General features: G+C 56.0%; 1 protein-coding gene across 1 annotated transcript; it reads left to right on the top strand.

Annotated features, from left to right (window-relative positions):
* Positions 1 to 368: 368 nt before the first annotated feature.
* Positions 369 to 9990, top strand: ATP5F1E (ATP synthase F1 subunit epsilon). Its single transcript, XM_078885537.1, has 3 exons — positions 369 to 548; positions 3598 to 3731; positions 9329 to 9990. The coding sequence occupies exons 1-2, from the start codon at positions 517 to 519 to the stop codon at positions 3728 to 3730; spliced, it is 165 nt and encodes a 54-aa protein (XP_078741663.1). The 5' UTR covers positions 369 to 516; the 3' UTR covers position 3731; positions 9329 to 9990.
* The last annotated feature ends 13642 nt before the right edge of the window (positions 9991 to 23632 follow it).

The raw sequence follows: 23632 nt of genomic DNA, 5'->3' as shown, positions 1-23632 counted from the left end.
CGTCACGTAAACCGCCGCCACGCCTCGGACGGTGATGACGTCATGTCGCCGCCGATGACGTCATCCTTGGCAAATTCCCTGGCGTGGTGTGAGTGCGTTTGACCGCTGCAAGGCCTCCACCACCACAACCACCACCACCTCCACAACCACCACAACCACCACCACCTCCACAACCACCACAACCACCACAACAACCACCCTCCTACTCTACCTCGCGATGACGTCACGTCGTCCATACGTCAGGGGGCGAAGAGTTGTGGTTGGGCATTACGGGCCGATGACGTCACGACAACCGCCGCAACGCATCGGACGACGATGACGTGATGCCGTCGCCAATGACGTCATGTCGCCGCCGATGACGTCATCCTCGACGAATTCCCTGGCGTGGTGTGAGTGCGTTTGACCGCTGCAAGGCCTCCACCACCACAACCTCCACCACCACCACAACCACCACAACCACAACCACCCTCCACCTCCTCCAATCTCCTCGTCGTCGTCAGCACAGCGAAAGCAGCCATGGTGGCCTACTGGAGACAAGCGGGGATCAGGTGATCACCACCACGACCACCACCTCCACCATTACCGCCAATGTGACCTCCTCCTTACCCCCTTGACACAACGCGGGGCCCTGCACGTGCACCTAGCCTGGCACCACCATCATCATCATCATCACCACCATCACAACCACTATCATCACCACCACCACGACCACCACCACCATTACCGCCAATGTGACCTCCTTACCCCCTTGACACAACGCGAGGCCTTGCACGTGCACCTAGCCTGGCACCACCATCATCATCATTACCGTCATCACCACCGCCATCACCACCATCACCACCATCACCACCATCATCACCACCACCACCATCATCACCACCACCATCATCATCGCCACCATCATCACCACATCACCATCATCACCATCATCACCACCACCATCACCACCTTCTCACCACACCACCACCACCATAACCATCACCACCACCATCACCACCATCTCACCACACCACCACCATCATCACCATCACCACCACCATCACCACCATCTCACCACCACCACACCACCATCATCACCACCACCATCACCACCATCTCACCACACCATCATCATCATCACCACCATCACCACCATCATCATCACCACCATCACCACCATCACCACCACCATCATCACCATCACCACCATCATCACCACCATCACCATCACCACCACCATCACCACCACCATCATCACCATCTCACCACACCACCACCATCACCACCACCATCACCATCATCATCACCACCATCACCACCATCATCACCACCATCACCACCATCATCACCACCATCACCATCACCACCACCATCACCACCACCATCATCACCATCTCACCACACCATCACCACCATCATCACCACCACCACTGCCCATGACCTCCCTCCCTTCAAACAACGCGGGGCCTTGTACGTGCACCTAGCCTGGCACACCGCACACGTGACCGCGGTACCGGAGGGGAAACCCGACAATCCGTAAAGCTCTTCGCTCTGCGGTGATTATCGCCCCATGCGCGAGACGTGTAGTGACCTTGCACCAAAGGCAGAGGTCACCCAGGTAGCCTCCAGCAGGCCTGTCTCGCTGGGGGGGCAAGTGGTGTTAGTTGTGGCGAGTAGCAGCAGCAGCAGCACCACACGTGACACACACACAAATATCACTCACCCCACCCACTCACCCACTCACCCACCCAGTCACCCACCCGGTCACTCACCCACCCGGTCACTCACCCACCCACCCAGTCCCCCACCCAGTCACTCACCCACCCACCCAGTCACTCACCCACCCACCCAGTCACCCACCCACCCAGTCACCCACCCACCCAGTCACCCAGTCACCCACCCACCCAGTCACCCACCCAGTCACCCACCCACCCAGTCATCCACCCACCCAGTTACCCACCCACCCACTCACCCACCCACCCAGTCACTCACCCACCCACCCAGTCACCCACCCACCCAGTCACTCACCCACCCACCCAGTCACCCACCCACCCAGTCACCCACCCACCCAGTCACCCACCCACCCAGTCACCCACCCAGTCATCCACCCACCCAGTTACCCACCCACTCACTCACCCACCCACTCACTCACCCACTCACCCACCCACCCACTAACCCACACACCCACCCACTCACCCACCCCACTCAGTCACCCACTCACCCACCGACCCACCCACTCAATCACCCACCCATTCACCCACCCTACTCACCCACCCACCTACTCACCCACCCATCCACCCACTCACCCACTCTACCACCCACTCATCCACCCACTCACCCACTTCACTGACCCCCACTCGCTCACCCACCCATTCACTCACCCACTCACTCACCCATTCACCCACCCACTCACTCACCCACCCACCCACTCACCCACCCACCCACCCACTCACTCACTCACCCACCCACCCTCCCCACATACCCACCCTCCCCACCCACCCTCCCCACCCTCCCTCCCCACCCACCCTCCCCACCCTCCCCACTCACCCACCCACTCACCCACTCACCCACCCACCTTCCCCACCTACCCACCCTCCCCACCCACTCACCCACTCACCCACTCACCCACCCACTCACCCACCCACCCACTCACCCACCCACTCACCCACCCACTCACCCACCCACCCACCCACTCACACACCCACTCACCCACTCCCCCACCCACCCACTCACCCACCCACCCACTCACCCACCCACTCACCCACCCACCCACTCACCCACCCACTCACCCACCCACTCACCCACCCACTCACCCACCCACTCACCCACCCACTCACCCCCCACCCACTAACCCACCCACTCACTCACCCACCCACTCACCCACCCACTCACCCACCCACTCACCCACCCACTCACTCACTCACCCACCCACCCACTCACCCCCCACCCACTAACCCACCCACCCACTCACCCACCCACTCACCCACCCACTCACCCACCCACTCACTCACTCACCTACCCACCCTCCCCACCTACCCACCCTCCCCACCTACCCACCCTCCCCACCCACCCCCCCCACCCACTCACCCCCCCCACCCACTCACCCCCCCACTCTCCCACCCACTCTCCCACCCACTCACCCACCCACTCACCCACTCACCCACCCACTCAACCACCCACTCACTCACCAACTCACCCACTCACCCACCCACTCACTCACTCACCCCCACCCACTCACCCACCCACTCTCCCACCCACTCACCCACCCACTCACCCACTCACCCACCCACTCACCCACCCACTCACCCACCCACTCACCCACCCACTCAACCACCCACTCACTCACCAACTCACCCACCCACTCACCCACCCACTCACTCACCCCCCCCACCCACTCACTCACCCACCCACTCACTCACCCACACACCCACTCACCCACTCACCCACCCACTCACCCACCCACTCACCCACCCACTCACCCCCTCCCCACTCACCCACTCACCCACCCACCCACTCACCCCCTCCCCACTCACCCCCCACCCACTCACCCCCCCCACCCACTCACCCACTCACTCACCCACCCACTCACCCCTCCACCCCTCCCTCCCTCCACCACAGCTACATTCGCTACTCAGAGATCTGCGCCCGCGTGGTCCGCTCCGTGCTCAAGCCGGAGTTCCGTGGCGAGGCGCTGAAACGTACAGCGACCACCATCCGCCTAGTGAAACCAGCAGGGGCCAAGACGCAGTAGGGTGAGTGGGGGGGTGAGTGGGTGGGTGAGTGGGTGGGTGAGTGGGTGAGTGGGTGGGTGAGTGGGTGAGTGGGTGGGTGAGTGTGTGGGTGGGTGGGTGGGTGAGTGGGTGGGTGAGTGGGGGGGTGAGTGGGTGGGTGAGTGGGGGGGTGAGTGGGTGGGTGAGTGGGTGGGTGAGTGGGTGGGTGAGTGGGTGGGTGTGTGGGTGGGTGAGTGGGGGGGTGTGTGGGTGGGTGAGTGAGTGGGTGAGTGGGTGGGGGGGTGAGTGGGTGAGTGGGGGGGTGAGTGGGTGGGTGAGTGTGTGGGTGAGTGGGTGGGTGAGTGAGTGAGTGAGTGGGGAGTGAGTGGGTGGGTGTGTGGGTGGGTGAGTGGGGGGTGTGTGGGTGGGTGAGTGAGTGGGTGGGGGGGTGAGTGGGGGGGTGAGTGGGTGGGTGAGTGAGTGAGTGGGGGGGTGAGTGGGTGAGTGAGTGGGTGGGTGAGTGGGTGGGTGAGTGGGTGGGTGAGTGAGTGAGTGGGGGGGTGAGTGTGTGGGTGAGTGTGTGGGTGAGTGGGTGGGTGAGTGGGTGGTGAGTGGTGGGTGAGTGGGTGGGTGAGTGGGTGGGTGAGTGGGTGGGTGAGTGGTGTGAGTGAGTGGGGGGGGGTGAGTGGGTGAGTGTGTGGGTGAGTGTGTGGGTGAGTGGTGAGTGAGTGGGTGGGTGAGTGAGTGGGTGAGTGGGTGGGTGAGTGGGTAGGTGGGTGGGTGAGTGAGTGAGTGGGTGAGTGAGTGGGTGAGTGGGTGGGTGAGTGGGTGGGTGGGTGAGTGAGTGGGTGAGTGGGTGGGTGAGTGGGTGGGTGAGTGGGTGAGTGAGTGGGTGAGTGAGTGGGTGAGTGGGTGGGTGAGTGGGTGAGTGGGTGGGTGAGTGGGTGGGTGAGTGGGTGGGTGAGTGAGTGGGTGGGTGAGTGAGTGGGTGGGTGGGTGAGTGGGTGGGTGGGTGAGTGTGTGAGTGGGTGGGTGGGTGGGTGGATGAGTGGGTGAGTGAGTGGATGGGTGAGTGAGTGAGTGGGTGGGTGGGTGAGTGACTGAGTGAGTGGGTGGGTGAGTGAGTGGGTGGGGGGGTTGGTGGGTGGGTGAGTGGGTGGGGGGGTTGGTGGGTGGGTGAGTGGGGGTGAGTGAGTGGGTGGGTGAGTGGGTCGGTGAGTGAGTGGGTGGGTGGGTGAGTGAGTGAGTGGGTGGGTGGGTGGGTGAGTGGGTGGGTGAGTGGGGGGTGAGTGGGTGGGTGAGTGGGTGAGTGGGTGGGTGAGTGGGGGGTGAGTGAGTGGGTGAGTGGGTGAGTGGGTGGGTGAGTGGGTGGGTGAGTGAGTGAGTGAGTGGGTGGGTGAGTGGGTGGGTGGGTGAGTGGGTGAGTGGGTGGGTGGGTGAGTGGGTGAGTGAGTGGGTGGGTGAGTGAGTGGGTGGGTGGGTGAGTGGGAGTGAGTGAGTGGGTGAGTGAGTGGGTGAGTGGGTGGGTGAGTGGGTGGGTGAGTGGGTGAGTGAGTGGGTGAGTGAGTGGGTGAGTGAGTGGGTGAGTGAGTGGGTGAATGAGTGGGTGAGTGGGTGGGTGAGTGGGTGGGTGAGTGGGTGGGGGGGTGGGTGGATGGGTGGGTGGGTGAGTGGGTGGGTGAGTGAGTGGGTGGGTGGGTGAGTGGGTGGGTGAGTGGGTGGGTGAGTGGGTGGGTGGGTGGGTGGGTGAGTGGGTGGGTGGGTGAGTGGGTGGGTGAGTGGGTGGGTGAGTGGGTGGGTGGGTGAGTGGGTGAGTGAGTGGGTGGGTGAGTGGGTGGGTGAGTGGGTGGGTGAGTGGGTGGGTGGGTGGGTGAGTGAGTGAGTGAGTGGGTGGGTGGGTGGGTGAGTGAGTGAGTGAGTGGGTGGGTGAGTGGGTGGGTGGGTGAGTGGGTGGGTGAGTAGGTGAGTAGGTGGGTGAGTAGGTGAGTAGGTGGGTGAGTGAGTGAGTGGGGGGTGAGTGGGGGGGTGAGTGGGTGAGTGGGTGGGTGAGGTGGTTGAGTGAGTGAGTGAGCGGGTGGGTGGGTGAGTGAGTGAGGGGGTGAGTGAGGGGGTGGGTGAGTGGGGAGGGTGGGTGGGTGAGTGGGTGGGTGAGTGAGTGGGTGGGTGAGTGGGTGGGTGAGTGGATGGGTGGGTGAGTGGAGGGGGGGGGGTGGGTGAGTGGGTGGGTGAGTAGGTGGGTGAGTGGGTGAGTGAGTGAGTGAGTGAGTGGGTGAGTGAGTGAGTGAGTGGGTGGGTGGGTGAGTGAGTGAGTGGGTGGGTGGGTGACTTGGTGAGTGAGTGAGTGGGTGGGTGAGTGGGTGGGTGAGTGGATGAGTGAGTGAGTGGGTAAGTGGGTGGGTGAGTGAGTGAGTGGGGGGTGAGTGGGTGGGTGAGTAGGTTGAGTGGGTGAGCGAGTGACTGGTTGAGTGAGTGGGTGAGTGGGTGGGTGAGTGGGTGAGTAGGTTGGTGGGTGGGTGAGTGGGTGAGTGGGTGGGTGAGTGGGGGGTGAGTGGGTGAGTGAGTGGGTGAGTGGGTGGGTGAGTGGGTGGGTGAGTGAGTGGGTGGGTGAGTGGGTGAGTGGGTGGGTGGGTGGGTGGGTGAGTGGGTGAGTGAGTGGGTGGGTGAGTGAGTGAGTGGGTGGGTGGGTGGGTGAGTGGGTGAGTGAGTGAGTGAGTGGGTGGGTGAGTGAGTGGGTGGGTGAGTGAGTGGGTGAGTGAGTGGGTGAGTGAGTGGGTGAGTGGGTGGGTGAGTGGGTGGGTGGGTGGGTGGGGGGGTGGGTGGATGGGTGGGTGGGTGGATGGGTGGGTGGGTGGATGGGTGGGTGGGTGAGTGGGTGGTTGGGTGAGTGGGTGGGTGGGTGGGTGAGTGGGTGGGTGGGTGGGTGAGTGGGTGGGTGAGTGGGTGGGTGAGTGGGTGGGTGGGTGGGTGAGTGGGTGGGTGAGTGGGTGGGTGAGTGGGTGAGTGGGTGGGTGGAAGTGGGTGGGTGAGTGAGTGGGTGGGTGAGTGGGTGGGTGAGTGGGTGGGTGAGTGGGTGGGTGGGTGAGTGGGTGGGTGAGGTGAGTGGGTGGGTGAGTGGGTGGGTGAGTGGGTGGGTGAGTGGGTGGGTGAGTGGGTGGGTGAGTGGGTGGGTGAGTGGGTGGGTGGGTGAGTGGGTGGGGTGGGTGAGTGGGTGGGTGAGTGGGTGGGTGAGTGGGTGGGTGAGTGGGTGGGTGGGTGGGTGGGTGAGTGAGTGAGTGAGTGGGTGGGTGAGTGGGTGGGTGGGTGAGTGGGTGGGTGAGTAGGTGAGTAGGTGGGTGAGTAGGTGAGTAGGTGGGTGAGTGAGTGAGTGGGGGGGTGAGTGGGGGGGTGAGTGGGTGAGTGGGTGGGTGAGGTGGTTGAGTGAGTGAGTGAGCGGGTGGGTGGGTGAGTGAGTGAGGGGGTGAGTGAGGGGTGGGTGAGTGGGGAGGGGGGTGGTGAGTGGGGTGGGTGAGTGAGTGGGTGGGTGAGTGGGTGGGTGAGTGGATGGGTGGGTGAGTGGAGGGGGGGGGGGTGGGTGAGTGGTGGGTGAGTAGGTGGGTGAGTGGGTGAGTGAGTGAGTGAGTGAGTGCGGTGAGTGAGTGAGTGAGTGGGTGGGTGGGTGAGTGAGTGAGTGGGTGGGTGGGTGACTTGGTGAGTGAGTGAGTGGGTGGGTGAGTGGGTGGGTGAGTGGATGAGTGAGTGAGTGGGTAAGTGGGTGGGTGAGTGAGTGAGTGGGGGGTGAGTGGGTGGGTGAGTAGGTTGGTGAGTGGGTGAGCGAGTGACTGGTTGAGTGAGTGGGTGAGTGGGTGGGTGAGTGGGTGAGTAGGTTGGTGGGTGGGTGAGTGGGTGAGTGGGTGGGTGAGTGGGGGGTGAGTGGGTGAGTGAGTGGGTGAGTGGGTGGGTGAGTGGGTGGGTGAGTGAGTGGGTGGGTGAGTGGGTGAGTGGGTGGGTGGGTGGGTGGGTGAGTGGGTGAGTGAGGTGGGTGGGGTGAGTGAGTGAGTGGGTGGGTGGGTGGGTGAGTGGGTGAGTGAGTGAGTGAGTGGGTGGGTGAGTGAGTGGGTGGGTGAGTGAGTGGGTGAGTGAGTGGGTGAGTGAGTGGGTGAGTGGGTGGGTGAGTGGGTGGGTGGTGGGTGGGGGGTGGGTGGATGGGTGGGTGGGTGGATGGGTGGGTGGGTGGATGGGTGGGTGGGTGAGTGGGTGGTTGGGTGAGTGGTGGGTGGGTGGGTGAGTGGGTGGGTGGGTGGGTGAGTGGGTGGGTGAGTGGGTGGGTGAGTGGGTGGGTGGGTGGGTGAGTGGGTGGGTGAGTGGGTGGGTGAGTGGGTGAGGTGGGTGGGTGGATGGGTGGGTGGGCGGGTGGGTGGGTGGGTGAGTGGGTGGGTGGGTGGGTGAGTGGGTGGGTGAGTGGGTGGGTGAGTGGGTGGGTGGGTGAGTGAGTGGGTGAGTGGGTGGGTGGGTGAGTGGGTGAGTGGGTGGGTGAGTGAGTGGGTGGGTGAGTGGGTGGGTGAGTGGGTGGGTGAGTGGGTGGGTGGGTGAGTGGGTGGGTGGGTGAGTGGGTGGGTGAGTGGGTGGGTGAGTGGGTGGTGAGTGGGTGGGTGGGGTGGGTGGGTGAGTGAGTGAGTGGGTGGGGTGGGTGAGTGAGTGAGGTGGGTGGGTGGGGTGGGTGGGTGGGTGGGTGAGTGAGTGGGTGGGTGAGTGGGTGGGTGGGTGAGTGGGTGGGTGAGTAGGTGAGTAGGTGGGTGAGTGAGTGGGTGGGTGAGTGAGTGGGTGGGTGAGTGAGTGAGTGAGTGGGGGGGGTGAGTGGGTGAGTGGGTGGTGAGGTGGTTGAGTGAGTGAGTGAGCGGGTGGGTGGGTGAGTGAGTGAGGGGGTGAGTGAGGGGGTGAGTGGGTGGGTGAGTGGGGAGGGTGGGTGGGTGAGTGGGTGGGTGGGTGATGTGAGTGAGTGGGTGGGTGAGTGAGTGGGTTGGGTGGGTGGGTGAGTGGATGGGTGGGTGAGTGGAGGGGGGGGGGTGGGTGAGTGGGTGGGTGAGTAGGTGGGTGAGTGGGTGAGTGAGTGAGTGAGTGGGTGAGTGAGTTGGGTGGGTGGGTGGAGTGAGTGAGTGGGTGGGTGGGTGACTTGGTGAGTGGGTGAGTGGGTGGGTGAGTGGATGAGTGAGTGAGTGGGTAAGTGGGTGGGTGAGTGAGTGGGGGGTGAGTGGGTGGGTGAGTAGGTGGGTGAGTGGGTGAGCGAGTGACTGGTTGAGTGAGTGGTGTGAGTGGGTGGGTGAGTGGTGGGTGAGTAGGTTGGTGGGTGGGGTGAGTAGGTGGGTGAGTGAGTGGGTGAGTGAGTGGGTGGGTGAGTGGATGATGTGATGTGGGTGAGTGGGTGGGTTGAGTGAGTGAGTGGGTGAGTGGGTGGGTGAGTGGATGAGTGAGTGAGCGGGTGAGTGAGTGGAGTTAGTGAGTGAGTGAGTGGGTGAGTGGGTGGGTGAGTGAGTGGGGGTGAGTGGGTGAGTGGGTGGGTGAGTGAGTGAGTGAGTGGGTGACTGGGTGAGCGACTGCCACCAGGGAGTGGAAGAGTAGGCCAAACCCCGCTAACCGTCTTGACCTTTCTTCTGCGCTCACAGGAAGTGGACCCCAATGGATTCTGGGATACCTCCCCAACCCCTCCTCCCCTCCACAGACTCAGGGATGTGGAACTGAGACCCCCAGCGGCTCGCTCACCCGCTCACTCACACGCTCACCCACTCACTCACCCACTCACCCCGCTCACTCACACGCTCACTCACCCATCCGCCCACTCACCCATCCACCCACTCACCCACTCACTCACCCTCTCACCCACCCGCTCACTCACCCATCCGCCCACTCACCCACCCACTCACCAAATCACCCACTCACCCACTCGCTCACCCACTCGCTCACCCGCTCACTCACACGCTCACATCACTCGCTCACCGCTCACTCACACGTTCACCCACTCACTCACCCACTCACTCACTGAGTCACTCACTCGCTCACCCCGTTCACTCACTCACTCGCTCACCCGTTCACCCACTCACTTACTGACTTCGCTCACCCATTCACCCCACTCACCCGCTCACCCACCCACTCACACAATCACTCGCTCACACTCACTCGCACGCTCACTCACCTACTCACTCACCTACTCACTCACCTACTCACTCACTCACACCCAGACGCTCACCCAGACGCTCACCCAGCCGCTCACCCTTTGATGTTCGTGCTGTAAGATCCCGGTGTTGTTCAATAAACCTGGAGACTCCCATGTCTCAGTGTCTCAGTGTGTGTCTGTGTGTGTCTGTGTGTGTCTGTGTGTCTGTGTGTGTTTGTGTGTCTGTGTGTCTCAGTGTGTGTGTTTCAGTCTCTCTGACTCATAGAGAAAGAGACCCAGCGAGTTGCAGAGAGATCACGAGACTCATAGAGACCCACAGAGACTCATAGAGACTCATAGAGACCTACAGAAGACTCATAGAGACTCATAGAGACCCACAGAGACTCATATAGACCCACAGAGACCCACAGAGACTCATAGAGATCCACAGAGACCTACAGAGACCCACAGAGACCTACAGAGACTCAAAAGAGACCCACAGAGACCCACATAGAGACCCACAGAGACTCATATAGACCCACAGAGACTCATATAGACCCACAGAGACCCACAGAGACTCATATAGACCCACAGAGACCCACAGAGACCCACAGAGACTCATATAGACTCACAGAGACCCACAGACCCACAGAGACCCACAGAGACTCATATAGACCCACACAGACCCACAGACCCACAGAGACTCATAGAGACCTACAGAGACTCATAGAGACCTACAGAGACTCATATAGACCCACAGAGACCCACAGAGACTCATATAGACCCACAGAGACTCATAGAGACCTACAGAGACTCATATAGACCCACAGAGACCCACAGAGACTCATAGAGACCCACAGAGACTCATAGAGACCCACAGAGACTCATAGAGACTCATAGAGACCTACAGAGACTCATATAGACCCACAGAGACCTACAGAGACTCATATAGACCCACAGAGACTCATAGAGACCTACAGAGACTCATAGAGACTCATAGAGACCTACAGAGACTCATATAGACCCACAGAGACCCACAGAGACTCATATAGACCCACAGAGACTCATAGAGACCTACAGAGACTCATAGAGACTCACAGACCCACCATAGACCCACAGAGACCCACAGAGACTCATAGAGACCCACAGAGACCTACAGAGACCCACAGAGACTCACAGAGACCCACAGAGACTCATATAGACCCACAGAGACCCACAGAGACTCATAGAGACCCACAGAGACCCACAGAGACTCACAGAGACCCACAGAGACTCATATAGACCCACAGAGACCCACAGAGACTCATAGAGACCCACAGAGACCCACAGAGACTCACAGAGACCCACAGAGACTCATATAGACCCACAGAGACCCACAGAGACTCATAGAGACCTACAGAGACCCACAGAGACCCACAGAGACTCATAGAGACCCACAGAGACCCACAGAGACTCATAGAGACCCACAGACTCATAGAGACCCACAGAGACCCACAGAGACTCATATAGACCCAGAGAGACCCACAGAGACTCATAGAGACCTTCAGAGACCCACAGAGACCCACAGAGACTCATAGAGACCTACAGAGACTCCTAGAGACTCACAGACCCACAGAGACTCATATAGACCCACAGAGACCCACAGAGACTCATAGAGACCTATAGAGACTCATAAAGACTCACAGACCCACAGAGACCCACAGAGAGACCCAACGAGTTGCAGTAAGATCAAGAGACTCATAGAGACCCATAGCGATGCAGACATCTCCCTCCAGGATATCGATCCCACGAGACCCCCTGTAGACCAGGCGAGGTAGTCAACATCTCTCAGGCTAATCGAACATCACCAAAGCTAATCAAACCCACGACCTCCTGTAGACCAGGCGAGGTAGTCAACATCTCTCAGGCTAATCGAACCCACGACCTCCTGTAGACCAGGCGAGGTAGTCAACATCTCTCAGGCTAATCGAACCCACGACCTCCTGTAGACCAGGCGAGGTAGTCAACATCTCTCAGGCTAATCGAACCCACGACCTCCTGTAGACCAGGCGAGGTAGTCAACATCTCTAAGGCTAATCGAACCCACGACATCCTGTAGACCAGGCGAGGTAGTCAACATCTCTCAGGCTAATGGAACCCACGACCTCCTGTAGACCAGGCGAGGTAGTCAACATCTCTCAGGCTAATCGAACCCACGACCTCCTGTAGACCAGGCGAGGTAGTCAACATCTCCCCAACGCCCCGATGACGTCCAGGCAACGTTTTGAATAATTCCGTGACAAAGTTTGGGGGGAGGGAGGGAGGGCTTTAGGTGTTGGGGTTTTTTTTTTATCGCCTGTGGTTCTCATATCGCCGGTCACTTCGCTTCTGGCAGATTGGAGCTTCAGTCGGCTCCGCCTGAAGACGGTGGAGTGCGTGGAGATTGGAACGTCGCGATCCGCCCTTGTGTTTTCTACGGACGCGAATTGATCGAACCCACCCACTCACTCACCCACTCGCTCACTCACCCACTCGCTCACACGCTCACCCACTCACCCACCCACTCACCTAATCACCCACTCGCTCACCCGTTCACTCACTCACCCGCTCACCCACTCGCTCACACGCTCACCCACTCACTCACCCACTCATCCACCCACCCACCCACTCACTCACCCACTCATCCACCCACCCACTCATCAAATCACCCACTCACCAAATCACCCACTCGCTCACCCACTCGCTCACACGCTCACTCACCCGTTCACTCACTCACCCGCTCACCCACTCGCTCACCCACTCACTCACCCACTCATCCACCCACCCACTCACCCACCCACTCATCAAATCACCCACTCACCAAATCACCCACTCGCTCACCCACTCGCTCACACGCTCACTCACCCACTCGCTCACCCACTCGCTCTCACGCTAACCCGGTGACGTCCAGGCAACGTTTTGAATAATTCCGTGACAAAGTTTTGAGCGAGGGAGGGAGGGAGGGCTTTAGGTGTTGGGGTTTTTGTATCGCTTGTGGTTCTCATATCGCCGGTCGCTTCGCTTCTAGCAGGTTTGGAGCTTCAGTCGGATTCGCCTGAAGACGGTGGAGTGCGTGGAGATTGGAACGTCGCGATCCGCCCTTGTGTTTTCTACGGACCCGAATTGACCGAACCCACTCACTCACCCACTCACTCACCCACTCGCTCACTCACTCACACGCTCACCCACTCACCCACCCACTCACCAAATCACCCACTCGCTCACCCGTTCACTCACTCACCCGCTCACCCACTCGCTCACACGCTCACCCACTCACCCACCCACTCACCAAATCACCCACTCGCTCACCCGTTCACTCACTCACCCGCTCACCCACTCGCTCACACGCTCACCCACTCACCCACCCACTCACCAAATCACCCACTCGCTCACCCCGTTCACCTCACTCACCCGCTCACCCACACGCTCACAACGCTCACCCACTCACCCTTTCACCCACCCACTCACCCACCCACTCACCAAATCACCCACTCACCAAATCACCCACTCACTCGCCCACTCACTCACTCGCTCACTCACCCACTCACCCACTCACTCACCCTCTCACCCACCCACTCACCCACCCACCAAATCACCCACTCACCAAATCACCCACTCACTCGCCCACTCACTCACTCGCTCACTCACCCACTCGCTCACACGCTCACCCACTCACCCACCCACTCACCAAATCACCCACTCGCTCACCCGTTCACTCACTCACCCGCTCACCCACTCGCTCACACGCTCACCCACTCACCCACCCACTCACCAAATCACCCACTCGCTCACCCGTTCACTCACTCACCCGCTCACCCACTCGCTCACACGCTCACCCACTCACTCACCCACTCACTCACCCACTCATCCACCCACCCACTCACCCACCCACTCACCAAATCACCCACTCGCTCACCCACTCGCTCACATGCTCACTCACTCGTTCACTCACCCACTCGCTCACCCACTCACCCCCTCGCCCACCCGGTCGCTCACCCACTCGCCCGCTCACTCACCCGCTCACTCACCCACTCGCTCACCCACTCGCTCTCACGCTCACCCGGTGACGTCCAGGCAACGTTTTGAATAATTCCGTGACAAAGTTTTGAGCGAGGGAGGGAGGGAGGGCTTTAGGTGTTGGGTTTTGTATCGCTTGTGGTTCTCATATCGCCGGTCACTTCGCTTCTAGCAGGTTTGGAGCTTCAGTCGGCTCCGCCTGAAGACGGTGGAGTGCGTGGAGATTGGAACGTCGCGATCCGCCCTTGTGTTTTCTCTACGGACGCGAATTGACCGAAATTGTCAAAGGGGTAGGTGGGTCAGAGTCTTAGAATTGTTACGCGTCGTCATCGCCATCACTATCATCATCATTATCATCATTATCATCGTCGTCATTATCATCACCATCATCATTATCATCATTATCATCACCATTATCATCATTATCATCATCACCATCATCGTCATCATCACCACTATCATCACCATCACCACCCCCATCATCACCCCCACCACCATCATCACCACCATCACCCCCACCAACATCACCACCACCATCACCACCACCACTATCATCACCACCATCACCACCATCATCACCACCACCATCATCATCACCACCACCATCATCACCCTCACCATCATCACCACCACCACCATCATCATCATCACCTTACCACCACCATTATCACCCTCACCATCATCACCACCACCATCATCGCCACCATCATTATCGCCACCATCATTATCGCCATCATCACCGTCATCACCACCATCATCACCCTCACCATCATCACCATCATTATCGCCATCATCACCATCATCACCACCATCATCACCCTCACCATCATCACCCTCACCATCATCACCATCATTATCGCCATCATCATCACCATCATCACCACCATCATCACCCTCACCATCATCACCATCATTATCGCCATCATCACCGTCATCACCACCATCATCACCCTCACCATCATCACCATCATTATCGCCATCATCACCGTCATCACCACCATCATCACCCTCACCATCATCACCATCATTATCGCCATCATCACCGTCATCACCACCATCATCACCCTCACCATCATCACCATCATTATCGCCATCATCACCATCATCACCACCATCATCACCCTCACCATCATCACCATCATTATCGCCATCATCACCGTCATCACCACCATCATCACCCTCACCATCATCACCATCATTATCGCCATCATCACCGTCATCACCACCATCATCTCCCTCACCATCATCACCATCATTATCGCCATCATCACCATCATCACCACCATCATCACCCTCACCATCATCACCATCATTATCGCCATCATCACCATCATCACCACCATCATCACCCTCACCATCATCACCATCATTATCGCCACCATCATTATCGCCATCATCACCATCATCACCACTATCATCACCCTCACCATCATCATCACCATCATCACCCTCACCATCATCACCCTCATTATCGCCATCATCACCGTCATCACCACCATCATCACCCTCACCATCATCACCATCATTATCGCCATCATCACCGTCATCACCACCATCATCACCCTCACCATCATCACCATCACTATCGCCATCATCACCATCATCACCACCATCATCACCCTCACCATCATCACCATCATTATCGCCATCATCACCATCATCACCACCATCATCACCCTCACCATCATCACCACCATCATCACCCTCACTATCATCACCATCATTATCGCCATCATCACCATCATCACCACCATCATCACCCTCACCATCATCACCATCATTATCGCCACCATCATTATCGCCATCATCACCATCATCACCACCATCATCACCCTCACCATCATCACCATCATTATCGCCATCATCACCGTCATCACCACCATCATCACCCTCACCATCATCACCATCATTATCACCATCATCACCCTCACCATCATCACCATCATTATCGCCATCATCACCGTCATCACCACCATCATCACCCTCACCATCATCACCATCATTATCGCCATCATCACCGTCATCACCACCATCATCTCCCTCACCATCATCACCATCATTATCGCCATCATCACCATCATCACCACCATCATCACCCTCACCATCATCACCATCATTATCGCCATCATCACCATCATCACCACCATCATCACCCTCACCATCATCACCATCATTATCGCCACCATCATTATCGCCATCATCACCATCATCACCACTATCATCACCCTCACCATCATCATCACCATCATCACCCTCACCATCATCACCATCATTATCGCCATCATCACCGTCATCACCACCATCATCACCCTCACCATCATCACCATCATTATCGCCATCATCACCATCATCACCACCATCATCACCCTCACCATCATCACCATCATTATCGCCATCATCACCGTCATCACCACCATCATCACCCTCACCATCATCACCATCATTATCACCGTCATCACCACCATCATCACCCTCACCATCATCACCATCATTATCGCCATCATCACCATCATCACCACCATCATCACCCTCACCATCATCACCATCATTATCGCCATCATCACCATCATCACCACCATCATCACCCTCACCATCATCACCACCATCATCACCCTCACCATCATCACCATCATTATCGCCATCATCACCATCATCACCACCATCATCACCCTCACCATCATCACCATCATTATCGCCACCATCATTATCGCCATCATCACCATCATCACCACCATCATCACCCTCACCATCATCATCACCATCATCACCCTCACCATCATCACCATCATTATCGCCATCATCACCATCATCACCACCATCATCACCCTCACCATCATCACCATCATTATCGCCATCATCACCGTCATCACCACCATCATCACCCTCACCATCATCACCATCATTATCACCATCATCACCCTCACCATCATCACCATCATTATCGCCATCATCACCATCATCACCACCATCATCACCATCATTATCGCCACCATCATTATCGCCATCATCACCATCATCACCACCATCATCACCCTCACCATCATCACCATCATCACCACCATCATCACCCTCACCATCACCACCATCATCACCCTCACCATCATCACCATCATTATCGCCATCATCACCCTCACCATCATCACCATCATTATCGCCATCATCACCATCATCACCACCATCATCACCCTCACCATCATCACCATCATCACCATCATTATCGCCATCACCACCATCATCACCCTCACCATCATCACCATCATTATCACCATCATCACCCTCACCATCATCACCATCATCATCACCATCATCACCCTCACCATCATCACCACCATCATCACCATCATTATCGCCACCATCATTATCGCCATCATCACCATCATTATCGCTATCATCACCATCATCACCACCATCATCACCATCATTATCGCCACCATCATTATCGCCATCATCACCATCATCACCACCATCATCACCCTCACCATCATCACCATCATCACCACCATCATCACCCTCACCATCATCACCATCATTATCGCCATCATTATCGCCATCACCACCATCATCACCCTCACCATCATCACCCTCACCATCATCACCATCATCACCACCATCATCACCCTCACCATCATCACCATCATTATCGCCATCATCACCATCATCACCACCATCATCACCCTCACCATCATCACCATCATTATCGCCATCATCACCCTCATCATCACCATCATTATCGCCATCATCACCCTCACCATCATCACCATCATCACCCTCACCATCATCACCGTCATCACCACCATCATCACCCTCACCATCATCACCATCATTATCGCCATCATCATCATCACCATCATTATCGCCATCATCACCGTCATCATCATTATCGCCATCATCACCGTCATCACCACCATCATCACCCTCACCATCATCACCATCATCACCCTCACCATCATCACCCTCACCATCATCACCACCATCATCACCCTCACCATCATCACCACCATCATCACCCTCACCATCATCACCATCATTATCGCCATCATCATCATCACCATCATTATCGCCATCATCACCGTCATCACCACCTCCATCCACATCCTCCACCTCCTCCCTTCTAACCCCGGTAAGAACATTTTTTTAAAATTACTTCCCTTCTACGTGACTTTACCGAAAGAACCAAGAAGATGAACACAACTCTGATAATGTATGCACTGTCCTTGAAGTTGATTGGTCCACGCCTTTTGGCGTCATCTGGTCCAACACCATGTGAGACTAGGCTCTAAGGAAAGCTGTCTCGGGTGCGGACCAATCAACTTCAAGGACAGTGCACATACATTATCAGAGTTGTGTTTTGTGTTTGCATTACGACTGCAAGTATTGTGGTCTACGCAAACATGACTCCTCGTAAAAAAGGTGTCAGTTTTGTTGCCAGATAAAAGGGTAAAAAAACAATTATCATATTTTTCTACTGGCAAATGAGGTTCCAATGGTGTAAATGCTTAACCCCGAGCTCTCATACTCTGATGGTGCATTGTCTTTGAGTTGTGCGCCTTTTGGCGTCATCTGGTCCAACACCATTTCCCCACACTTGCCATGCAGGAAGAGGCACCGCGAAATGCAAAAAAATACAGCAAATCGCTTGAGGACCTGCACGGAGAATTCTGCCGTAGGTTCTCTGATATCGAAAACATTGAACAGTCGCTTCAGCTGGTGTCCTGTGCCCTGTCACAAGACCCTGAAACAGCACCACAGGAGCTGCAGTTGGAACTGATAGATGTTCAGTCTGACTCCGTCCTAAAGTAGACGTTCAACTCTGTTAAACTGAATGACTTTTATGCTTCACTTAACAGAGCCACGTTTCCAAACCTCCGGAGGACTGCACAGAAGATACTGACTTTGTTTGGCTCTAACTTATGTGTGTGAGCGGACATTCAGCGTCATGAACGCCAACAATGCCCGTCACAGATCAAAGTTAACGGATCAGCACCTCAGATCTGTCCTGAGAATTGCCACAACCAAAAACTGGACCCTGCGGGGTGGGCTGGTAGGAACGAATAACCAAAGAATGTAAACATAATGTATTATGACACTTGTTTAGCCAGGAAAGCCTCACTGAGTCTAAAGGTTTTTGTAGGGTCCTGCCAAGTGTTTGCAGTAGGGGGCGATGCTGCTACACCTAATCGGACGATACGAAGGGAGAGTTTGAGGCCTAGTTCTAGGCTTTAGGCCTAGCTGTAGGCTTTAGGCCGCTGTGAGTTAATTTTTAATTTAAATGTTTTAATTAAAAACTATCTCAGGGAATTATAAGGGAATGTTACACTTGTTTAGCCAGGAAAGCCTCACTGAGTCTAAAGGTTTTTGTAGGGTCCTGCCAAGTGTTTGCAGTAGGGGGCGATGTTGCTAGACGGATGGACGGACGATATAATCTATTGTAGGCTGGTCCACTTCGTTCCTACCAGTAAAATAAAAAAGTTCAAGTGAGGTAATTGGTTTGGGCGCAGGCCTCAGATGTTTTCATGATGTTTCATCAGTCATGTTACGACACGTTTTTGTATTGTTCATGTTCGTGCAATTTGTTAAATTGCCTTGCAAATGAATGCTTTGCTACCTGTTAAAGGCCAAATCCTTTCATGTGATGATTTTTACATGTCATTTATATTAGCTCACACAAATCTGTTCCTGGCCCAGTCCCTCTGTCACATTTTAGAACCCATTATGGCCCGCGATTGAAAAAGTTTGCCCACCCCTGGTGTAGTGTATGGTAGTGTAGTGTATAGTGTAGTGTATAGTAGTGTATGGTGTAGTGTATAGTAGTGTAGTGTATAGTGTAGTGTATAGTAGTGTAGTGTATAGCAGTATAGTGTCGTGTATAGTGTCGTGTATAGTGTAGTGTATAGTGTAGTGTATAGTGTAGTGTATAGTGTAGTGTATAGCAGTATAGTGTATAGTGTAGTGTATAGTGTAGTGTATAGTGTAGTGTATAGTGTAGTGTATAGTGTAGTGTATAGTGTAGTGTATAGCAGTATAGTGTATAGTGTAGTGTATAGTGTAGTGTATAGTGTATAGTAGTGTATAGTGTAGTTTATAGCAGTATAGTTTATAGTGTAGTGTATAGTAGTGTAGTGTATAGTGTAGTGTATAGTGTAGTGTATAGTGTAGTGTATAGTAGTGTAGTGTATAGTAGTGTAGTGTATAGTGTAGTGTAGAGTGTAGTGTATAGTAGTGTAGTGTATAGCAGTATAGTGTCGTGTATAGTAGTGTATAGTGTAGTATATAGTGTAGTGTATAGTGTAGTGTATAGCAGTATAGTGTATAGTGTAGTTTATAGTGTAGTGTATAGTGTATAGTAGTGTATAGTGTAGTTTATAGCAGTATAGTTTATAGTGTAGTGTATAGTAGTGTAGTGTATAGTGTAGTGTATAGTGTAGTGTAGAGTGTAGTGTATAATGTAGTGTATAGCAGTATAGTGTAGTGTATAGTGTTGTGTATAGTGTAGTGTATAGTCGTGCATAGTGTAGTGTATAGTGTAGTGTATAGTGTAATGTAGTGTATAGTGTAGTGTATAGCAGTATAGTGTAGTGTATAGTGTAGTGTATAGTGTAATGTAGTGTATAGTGTAGTGTATAGTGTAGTGTATAGTGTCGTGTATAGTGTAGTGTATAGTGTAGTGTATAGTAGTGTATAGTGTAGTGTATAGTGTAGTGTATAGCAGTATAGTGTCGTGTATAGTGTAGTGTATAGTGTAGTGTATAGTGTAGTATATAGTGTAGTGTATAGTGTAGTGTAGTGTGTAGTGTATAGTGTAGTGTATAGTGTCGTGTATAGTGTCGTGTATAGTGTCGTGTATAGCAGTATAGTGTCGTGTATAGTGTAGTGTATAGTGTAGTGTATAGTGTAGTGTAGTGTGTAGTGTATAGTGTAGTGTATAGTGTCGTGTATAGTGTAGTGTATAGTGTAGTGTAGTGTATAGCAGTATAGTGTATAGTGTCGTGTATAGTAGTGTATAGTGTAGTGTATAGTGTAATGTATCATCTCTCTGTGTCTCTGTGCACCAACATCCCCCATAGTAGGTCACCCGCCACCCCCTTCGTCTCTCCGACCTCCGCGATCCGCTTCGCCGATGACCTCCCCTCCGGCGCTTCTGCCGGCGCTGCTGGTGGCGCTGGCGATGGTGGCCTTCACGATGCTCGGGCTGCAACCGCACCGAACACGACCAAAGCGTCGTCCGATGCTCCAAGGAATTCTCCGCCGACTCCAAGTTCAACGACAACCCCACCACCCCCATCGAGACGATCGTCTTCGACAACACCAGCCTCGAGCGCATCGCAGACGGCGCCTTCGACGGCCTCCGGCACCTCCGCACCGTCGAGTTCCGGGGCCCGACACCCAACCCGTGGCGCTGCGACTGCGGCATCTGGTACCTGCGCTCGTGGCTGGCCAAGCAGGCCGACCAGCGGCGGATGGAACGGCACCACCCGCGGCGGGCCGAGAGGTGCGCGGGGCCGCCTCCGCTGGCGGGCCGCGTGGTGTCGCTGCTGTCGATGGAGGAGGCGCTGCGAGACTGCCTGCCGGCGTGCGCTGGGGCCCTGGCGTCCCACGGCGGCCTCTACCTGTCCGCGGTCGTCCACGGGGCCCTCGTCCTGTCGCTCGTCTACCTGGTGCGCAAGCTGCGGCGGCAGGCGCGGCAGGTGAGTACGGGGGGGCGGGCGGGTGCGTGTGTACCTGTGTGTGTGTATGTGTATGACCTGAGTGGACTTGCCGATGACTGGTACCAGCGGTGTCAAGATCGGCCTCTGTGGAGGAGGCTCGTGAAGGACGCTACTGGGCAGTTGGAGGCAGTCGCCCTCCATCAACAACGGAGGGCGGAGGAGCGACGCTCACAACAACGAGCGGAGCGCCGGGTGGCTAAAGCACAGCAAGTTGGCACAGTAGGGGGCACAGGTGGTGCATCAGCCAGTCATCTCGGTCATCTCGGTCAGTCGACCCGTGGCACCTGCTGGGTCTGCCCCGTGACCTCCTGCCAGCGGGCGTTCGACACTTCACGTGGTGGCCTCAAGGTGCACTTGGCCTGGCACAAGCGTCGTGGTGACGTCACCACCACTTAGTGGCGAATGGCGGTTGTTGTTGTTGTGTCTGTGTGTGTACGTTGTCCGCCAAAACAACCTCCTACCTCCTCGCGGTGCCGGACGGGCAACGCTGTCGTGGACAGTGCTGTGGGGGGGAGGGCCAATTCCGATTGGCCCTCTCCCCTCATGGCGTCTGTGACCACCACAGTGGCTAAACTGGGGCTTTGGACGGGTAGGATGGGCTGGTAACCCCTCCACCCTCAATAAATAACCACGAAACCACGACTTAAACATAAACCTGTAACTAATAAGCTTGTGCCGGAGGCCCGGGGGGATAGGCGTTCATGACGTCTCCTGGCCAAACCCCAATTGGCAGAGCCAGGAGATTGAATCTTCACCCTCGGGGTTCCTCCAGAAACAACAAAAACCACTACGGATGGCCACGTGGAATGTTCGAACGCTCACTGCGGAGGAGAGGCTGCCACTCCTTTGTCGGGAGCTGGACCGGTACCGCCTGGATCTCTGTGGCATTCAGGAGGTCCGGTGGACCGGTTCTGGCTCCTGCCACCATGAGGGGTGGACAGTCCTCTACTCGGGGCAGGAGACTGCCAAACAACAGGGAGTGGCTCTTCTTTTGAACAAAAGAATGAAGGGGGCGTGGGAGTGTGGCGGTGAGGTGTGGGAAGCTGTAAGCCCCAGGCTACTTTGGGCTCGCCTTCCCATCAATCGGAGGCGAGGAGTGGTGGTCGCGGTTGCTTATGCCTCCGCCGAAGACAAACATCCGTGGAGGGATGCAGGCAAGGGCGATGAGTCAGATGCCTTCTATGACCTCCTGTCACAGGTGCTGGCTAAAGTGGCCCCTCGGGAGAGAGTCATCTTGTTGGGTGACTTTAATGTCCGAGTTGGTCATGATGCTGGCACCTGGTCTGGAGTGATTGGAAGGCATGGGCCAGATCAGCTCAATAATAATGGTAGGAGGCTGCCCATGGGCTTGTAATTACCAACACGCTGTTCCGGCATCGGCGCATCCACATATCATCATGGATGCATACCGGGTCCAAGCAAGAACATCTGCTGGACTACGTAGTGACGGACGAGCGGATGCGAGCCCATGTCCTTGACACCAGGACCTACCGTGGAGCTGATCTGCCCACTGACCATCGACTAGTCATCTGTAAGATGCGCTTGCCATTCTTCCACTCCGGTGGTGGGTGTACACCCAGGACCCCATCCAAAACCTTAGTGGCCTGGTCTCAGTTAGTTGATGAAATTTGCAAGCGACAATTTCATCGTCGCTTGCGGCTGGGGTTGGCATCGTCCGCCACTTCTCTTGATGCCGAGGGGAAATGGGCGAGGTTTAGGACTGTGACTCATGCGGCTGGGCTGAGCGATGTCCCCTCCCCCAGGACCCCACAGAAATGCTCAGCAGGTCTGCGAACCTGTTCCTGGGGGGTTGGAGATAGGATCACCGTTCTTTCCCCTGATGATGGCGATAGGCGTGGCAGCGCTAGTTACTTTTTTGATTGAATTAACCCCTAACCCTCACGCAACCCTCACGCAACCCTCACGCAACCCTCACGCAACCCTCACGCAACCCTCACGCAACCCTCACGCACAACCCTCACCCACAACCCTCACGCAACCGTCACCCACAACCCTCACGCAACCCTCACGCGCAACCCTCACGCGCAACCCTCACCCGCAACCCTCACCCGCAA

Source organism: Lampetra fluviatilis, unplaced genomic scaffold (genome assembly GCF_964198595.1).
Source record: "Lampetra fluviatilis unplaced genomic scaffold, kcLamFluv1.1 SCAFFOLD_587, whole genome shotgun sequence".
Taxonomy (NCBI): domain Eukaryota; kingdom Metazoa; phylum Chordata; class Hyperoartia; order Petromyzontiformes; family Petromyzontidae; genus Lampetra; species Lampetra fluviatilis.
Note: the sequence above shows the minus strand (reverse complement) of the source record. Positions and strands in the feature narration are given on the sequence as shown.